The sequence below is a fragment of the Salmo salar genome, chromosome ssa06, assembly GCF_905237065.1.
Source record: "Salmo salar chromosome ssa06, Ssal_v3.1, whole genome shotgun sequence".
Lineage (NCBI taxonomy): Eukaryota > Metazoa > Chordata > Actinopteri > Salmoniformes > Salmonidae > Salmo > Salmo salar.
Genome location: NC_059447.1, coordinates 11,888,022 through 11,895,505, shown reverse-complemented (window position 1 = coordinate 11,895,505; position 7,484 = coordinate 11,888,022). Strand labels below are relative to the sequence as shown.

Genomic DNA, 7,484 nt, shown 5'->3' with positions numbered 1-7,484 from the left:
GCACATGTATCAATATGTTATATTGTTTTGTTAAGCTACATGCTTGTGTGATTATTATGTCCTAAGAGACCGTGTATGTGACTAACTGCTGGGCTGTGGCTAAATAGGGGGTAAAACTGTTGAGGCATGCAGAAGGCTATTTCTCAAACTAGAGTTACATGAGAAACCACATGATATTGAAATACAATAACAGGCTCAGAGTGTACAGGAAGTGCGTCACGAGGCTGGGACCAGCCTGCACGCCAACGATAGGATGAGTAAGTTTAAACCACGCTCATCCTCCCTCTGACAGGCCAGCAGTGAGCGGTAACTATCTCTGTCAGAGTATTTAAGAAAGAACAATGGATGTGACACTCAGTTCTCTGTGTGCCCTGGGTGGTGTTACAGTGAGCCCGTATATACGAACATCATATTTACCATTTATATTATCAATGCAATTATATGAGCAGAATTAAACGATTGATCTGAAACTAAAGTGAACGGTCTGTTTCTGTCCTAATACAAGATTCGATTGACGCAACCTAACACAAGGCATCTAGCCATGAGCTAATTTGAAAGACAATAGCAAGGAATTTCCATAATCTCAAATTCGGCCTGCCACTTTCCAACAAACCCAGCCAGCCAGCTGTTTTTGTTGTTTCTATAAATACCTTGGATTTGTGATTTTAATTTTATTTGCAAATGTAAAAACAATAGAATCACACGTGTACTTAATGCACTTACAATAATTGAGGATGACACAAAAAAACGTGATACAAATAATAATTTACAGTTTAAATAGATTACTAATATATTGATTATGACAAAAATAGGCTACATTTTTTTCCATTAATTGAACATTCTATATATTTGAGGCAATACAAACAATTATTTCCTAACAATAAATAACTCCCATAACTGCCTCACCCACTTGAAGAGAGGTGTTGATGACTATGTACAGTAGGTGGCGGAACCTCTTAAACACCACAGAAGAAGCCGAAAAGCATCAACAGGAAGGTCTTTGTTACCAGCTTCTATCGAGTTTTCAAACCAAATAGAATTCCACAGGCTTTTGCAGGATGTTTCTAATGTAAGATTAGTCTATATGAGACGTTCATTTGTCACAACTTAAATCGAGTTTTGATATTTAAGAAGGTGTGGTCTAGCTTTTCTTTATCTGAACGCTGTGACAAAGTAACTGTAGTAACTAGTAAAGTTGAAGAAAGAATTCAGTAGCTTCCACGATGGATCAGGTAAGTTTGGTTGACTTTCATGAACAGTATGCTTATTGTGGTGTATAAAATGTCTAGGTCTAGTTTTCATACTCTTTAATCTTCCACGGCCATGCGTTTGATTTGAACAGCTGGACAAAAGAAAGCATGGTGGTAATTTCAGCCAATTAGCCTACTAGCCTATCCCACACAAATGTATGATACAAGGCAATGCCCAACCAGCAGGTAAAGACAGAACCAGGGAGAAATAATTAGGCATAGGCTACACCAATGATGTATATAAACCCTGGATTGCTGACCGAGGTAAAGACAGTCTCAAGTTGGATATTCAACGGATATTCGAGCTTTCAAACCACTTGAGCCACTGACTCCAAATAAGTGTCATGATGTTGGAAAAATTGCGCAGAACATTGCACAGGTCTTATTTTCATGATTTGGACATTAATTTGCTTTCCAAATAAACATGTGGAAACGTGAGCAGCATTTTGTATTCCTAGTTGAATTAGTTAGGGAGCGTAAACAAAGTACAAACTTTTTTACATTTGAATTTCAATAACTCCTTGGTCATGTGACCTAGTGACTTCAAACAAGGTTCAGAATGTCCACTGACTACCCCTTGATATTGCACACACTTTAGTTTGTCCATTTTCACACCCCTTGACTTTCAATTGGCACCCTTGACCTGTATGTATTCTCTCCTGATTGGCTCTGTGGTGCAAAGTCTGGCAGTCTGACTAAAGTGCCAGAGGTATGAGGAGAGACATCCTCCTTTGTATTTATGGGAACAAATATTTCCTAACACTTTGGATCCTATTCTTGGACAGTTAGAAGACACAATGCATCAATGCAAAAAAAAAAAAAATTACTAATTACTGTCCATGAGTAACCTCAACCTAATGGGTCTGTGGGTGTTTGGGCCAATAAAGTGCCAACTCAATTCTAACACTGAATAGTCTCTCATGCCCCTATGAATTGGGACACACGGCAATAGTTTTTAATCTAAACCATCTAACACCTTCAAATCTAATGTAAGAATTCATACAGGGGAAAGCCTTACCCCCGCCATCGATAAAAGACAGTACTGTGCAGCCGTATTCATCGACCTGGCCAAGGCTTTTGACTCTGTCAATCACCGCATTCTTATCAGCAGACTCAACAGCCTTTGTTTCTCAAATGACTGCCTCGCCTGGTTCACCAACTACTTCTCAGATAGAGATTAGTGTGTCAAATCGGAGGGCCTGTTGTCCGGACCTCTGACAGTCTCTATGGGGGTGCCACAGGGTTCAATTCTCGGGCCGACTCTTTTCTCTGTATACATCAATGATGTCGCTCTTGCGGCTGGTGATTCTCTGATCTACCTCTACGCAGACGACACCATTCTGTATACTTCTGTCCCTTTGGACACTGTGTTAACTAACCTCCAGACGAGCTTCAATGCCATACAACTCTCCTTCCGTGGCCTCCAACTGCTCTTAAATGCAAGTAAAATTAAATGCATGCCCTTCAACTGATCACTGCTCGCACCTGCCCGCCCGCCTAGCATCACTACTCTGGACGGTTCTGACTTAGAATATGTGGACATCTACAAATACCTAGGTGTCTGGTTAGACTGTAAACTCTCTTCCAGACTCATAATAAGCTTCTCCAATCCAAAATTAAATTGTAGAATCGGCTTCCTATTTCGCAACAAAGCATCCTTCACTCATGCTGCCAAACATACCCTTGTAAAACTGACTATCCTACCGATCCTTGACTTCGGCGATGTCATTTACAAAATAGCCTCCAACACTCTACTCAGCAAATTGGATGCTGTCTATCACAATGCCATCCGTTTTGTCACCAAAGCCTCATATACTACCCACCACTGCGACCTGTATGCTCTCGTTGGCTGGCCCTCCCTTCATATTTGTCGCCAAACCCACTGGCTCCAGGTCATCTATAAGTCCTTGCTAGGTAAAGCCCCGCCTTATCTCAGCTCGCTGGTCACCATAGCAGCACCCACCCGTAACACGTGCTTCAGCAGGTATATTTCACTGGTCACCCCCAAAGCCAATTCCCCCTTTGGCTTCCTTTCCTTCCAGTTCTCTGCTGCCAATGACTGAAACAGATTGCAAAAATCACTGAATCTGGAGACCCATATCTCCCTCACTATCTTTAAGCATCAGCTATCAGAGCAGCTTACAGATCATTACACCTGTACAAAGCCCATCTGTAAATATCCCATCCATCCCCATATTATTTATTTTATTTAGCATTTTCTTTGCTCCTTTGCACCCCAGTATCTCTACTTGCACATGAATCTTCTGCACATCTGTCACTCGTGTTTATTTGCGAAATTGTAATTATTTCGCCACTTCGGCCTATTTATTGCCTTACCTCCTAATCTTACTTTATTTGCACACACTGTATTTAGACTTTTCTATTGTGTTATTGACTGTGCGTTTGTTTATTCCATGTGTAACTGTTATTTTTGTGTCACACTGCTTTGCTTTATCTTGGCCAGGTCGCAGTTGTAAATGAGAACTTGTTCTCAACTGGCCTACGTGGTTAAATGAAGGTGAAATAGTTTATTTATTTTTATATTTAAATACTGTATGTGGGAACATCTTATGTCTGTCCTACATGTAGTGTTGGTAAATGGAATATTCTTCAACTGCATATATCATAAATTGCTTTTGCAAAAATAAGTATTATGTTCAATAACTGACATTTTCAGATATCATTTTGACAAACACATTTTGGTGCTTACAATTCATTCTCTATTGTCATAGATTTGGTGTGCACTGTCATCTGTGATCTTTGTGATATGAATTTCTTTAATCATGTACTGATGAAACTGTCACTTAATATTTTTTTCTTTGAAGTCTACAAACGCTCTACATTTATTCACTCTGTGATAGGATAGGAAAAAAGTTATTAAATCTTTGGTCTAATGATATTCTATGTACAATACTTTGTGTGGTCACCAGGACAGAGCTAGCCCATCCCCCTCCAACCTGCCGGAGTCCCCTGGTCACAACTCTCCCGGTAGTGCCTTACTGCTGGATCTGAAGAGGGTGTCTGTGCAGCTGGTCGACTGCAGGAAAACACCAGGGCAGAGTGGAACTGTGAGAGAAGGACACGAGGAGGGCGATGGAGATTTGATTTCATCAAGTAAGAACAATGGGGTGTGTGGATTAGACTGCAATCTGCTTCTGCAACTTCTGTTAATTGATTGATAAACAGTATACACTCAGTAGCCAGTAAATTGTCGATCCGTTTCGTGAACGGAGGAGCGTGTACCTAAAAAAACTGGCCGCGGTGTGTATTGAAGAGTGCGGCCTAGTGGTGAATGCCAGTAATCGCAAGGTTTCTGGTTTGAATATCTGAGCCAACGAGGTAAAACATCTGTCTGCTCTTGAGCAAGGTACTTAACCCTGATTCCTCCTGTAAGTCGCTCTGGATAAGAGCCACTGCTAAATAACAAATAATTTTTACAAAAGTGATATTATTTATGAACCTATATTTCCAAAACCTACTTATTCAATGTTATTGTTTCACAGGGGACACCCCTAACCGTCGTTCTCTCAGTGGGAGGGGCTTATCATCTGGGGAGCCTCAACAACATCATGTTGCTGACGAGACAGAGAAGAGTCTCTCCCAATCAGAACATCCCAAGAAACACCAGCAGAGACGTACAGGGAAGAAACCTCACCACTGCTGCTCTGACTGTGGGAAGAGTTTCACAAGCCAGAGTGGCTTCATTATTCACTGTGATCAGTGTGGGAAGAGTTTTGCTGCATCAAACACCTTCAAATCTAATGTAAGAATTCATACAGGGGAAAAGCCTTACCCCTGCCTTGATTGTGGGAAAAGCTTTGTTAGTGCAGGAGCCTTAACCATACACCAGCGTGTACATACTGGAGAGAAGCCTTATAGCTGTCATCAGTGTGGGAAGAGCTTTAATCAGTCAGTCAACCTGACTACACACCAGCTAATACACACAGGAGAGAAGCCTTATAGATGTGATCAGTGTGGAAAGAGCTTTTCAATATCATCAAAACTAACCATACACCAGCGAATACACACAGGAGAGAAGCCTTATAGCTGTGATCAGTGTGGAAAGAGCTTTGCTGTATCAGAAAAACTAACTATACACCAGCGAATACACACAGGAGAGAAGCCTTATAGCTGTCATCAGTGTGGGAAGAGCTTCAATCAGTCAGTCAACCTGACTACACACCAGCGAACACACACTGGAGTGAAGCCTTACAGTTGTGATCAGTGTGGAAAGAGCTTCAATCGGACAGGCAACCTGACTAAACACCAGCGAATACACACAGGAGAGAAGCCTTATTGCTGTGATCAGTGTGGAAAGAGGTTTGCTGTAGTTTCCACCCTGACTGCACACCAGCGAATACACACAGGAGAGAAGCCTTATATCTGTGGACAGTGTGGGAAGAGCTTTGCTCTATCAGAAACACTAACTAGACACCAGCGAACACACACTGGAGAGAAGCCTTATAGCTGTGGACAGTGTGGGAAGAGCTTCAATCAGTCAGGCAACCTGATTGCACACCAGCGAACACACACTGGAGAGAAGCCTTATAGCTGTGATCAGTGTGGGAAGCATTTCAGACAGTCAGGGACCCTTTATTCACACCAGCAAACACACACTGGAGAAGGAACCTTATGTCTGTCTAGGTGGGAAGAGCTTTGTTTATTTAGGGCCAATGAGGAAACCAGAAAGCACAAACTTGCTGTATTTCATCTCCCTCCCTTCCAGCACCGGTTCCAGATCCCTAAATAAAGGATCAGTAGAAAACATCTAGTGAACAGTCATATCCATCTCCCATTCTTAAACAGTTGACTTAGTCTGATCACCATGGTAACCTCTGTGCAGCATAATATGCAGCTCTGATCTAGGATCAGGTCTCCCCTGTGTCTATGTAATATCACACATTGGGATCTAAATGGATAAATGTTATTATAGAAAATGTCATAGTGAACCTGTTTGTGTGGTGGGGTGTTGATAATTGTATCTTTCATCTACTCATGATACTATTATTATTACATGTCATTATGTAGAATAATGTTTCAACAATAGGTGTATATTCATGTATTCAATTGATCAATACATTCAATCCATTATCTTCTAAACAAGAAGTTAGTACTTAAATTGTATATTTTATATATCTATATTGATTTAAAATGCTCCTTACAGTAATCAATAATACGTTAAATAATATCCTTGAGGTCAAGGCAAGAACTATTTAGACACTGCTGTGTCTTGTAACAACGGTTAATGTAATAACTTTTAGATTTATAATGTAATAAAACCGGTAAATGTAATATCTTGTTGCTTAATATGATAAAATGTTGAATTGTCATAAAATAACTTTTTCCACTTAATCTAACAAGTTACGGTATCTACTTTTTTTTTATGAAAAATGTAATAACTTCAACCGATCATGTAATAACACCTGAACCAATGTTAATGCACATACCATCCTCCACCAATTACAAACCCACACACACAAACCTATGCACTTGTACTCTAACACATACACACAGTTATAGACACGCATTGATTTGAAAAAAAATAAATCAACAATTAATCTAGTTCTTATAGTCAATGAGACAGGGTGCTCGGTCAGGCAAGAGGAAGAAGGATTGGGAAAGTAACTGCGAATAACAATAAACTGAACTCCACCTAGCAGAAACATCTTTGTATTAGCAACTATTACTTATTAGTTTATATTGTAGTAAAGTTAAGGGGTGTCACCTTGGGCGGGGTGAACCATACTAGGGGATAAAAAGGGAAAACACTATCTTGAGAACTGAGTGTGTTGTTTGCAAATTGCTGTAAGTGTAAACTCCGGGTTGCAATCCTTATTAAACAAACTAACCTCTGATCAAATAAGTTTATTGTGGTGTCTTGTATGATCATAGGGAAGAAATTCCTTACAATTTCTGTATGTTATCACTATTTATATTCATTGCGAAATAGTAGGCTGATAAATAGACAAATCAGTTGGAGTCGTGTATCTGTAACAATTGTTTGCAGACCGCCATAATACCAAAGAAGAAGACGATCCCGTCCTTCACAACAGCTCTGCTCCGTGAAGCGCAGCAAGTATGAATGCCCTGACTTCTGCCAAGGTTGCATCGCCGTAAATGCTGTGTTGCCACTGCAGACGTCGGAGTGAACATACATCAGACTTTACTGTTTCACTGCAAGGATGGCGCAGCTGTAATTGGTATTTTATTTACGAGGCCACTCTTACTGGGCCT

The 7,484-nt window shown here is 40.5% G+C and overlaps 1 protein-coding gene across 3 annotated transcripts; it reads left to right on the top strand.

Annotated features, from left to right (window-relative positions):
* The first annotated feature begins 938 nt into the window (after positions 1-938).
* On the top strand, positions 939-7,113 carry LOC106606291 (zinc finger protein 501). Of its 3 annotated transcripts, XM_045719747.1 has the most exons (4): positions 939-1,232; positions 3,715-3,768; positions 4,181-4,364; positions 4,754-7,113. In XM_045719747.1, exons 2-4 carry the CDS (start codon positions 3,763-3,765, stop codon positions 5,998-6,000), a joined length of 1,437 nt encoding a protein of 478 aa, XP_045575703.1. In that variant the 5' UTR covers positions 939-1,232; positions 3,715-3,762; the 3' UTR covers positions 6,001-7,113. The 3 variants fall into 3 exon arrangements, with proteins under 3 accessions (XP_045575703.1, XP_045575704.1, XP_045575702.1); XM_045719748.1 differs by lacking the exon at positions 3,715-3,768 and having other exon boundaries at positions 957-1,232; positions 4,181-4,378; positions 4,754-5,035; XM_045719746.1 differs by lacking the exon at positions 3,715-3,768 and having other exon boundaries at positions 960-1,232.
* The last annotated feature ends 371 nt before the right edge of the window (positions 7,114-7,484 follow it).

Coding starts and splice junctions, on each gene's coding strand:
- LOC106606291 (XM_045719746.1), top strand. Junction 4,365..4,753: donor TGGAGATTTGATTTCATCAA/GTAAGAACAATG, acceptor ATTGTTTCACAG/GGGACACCCCTAACCGTCGT.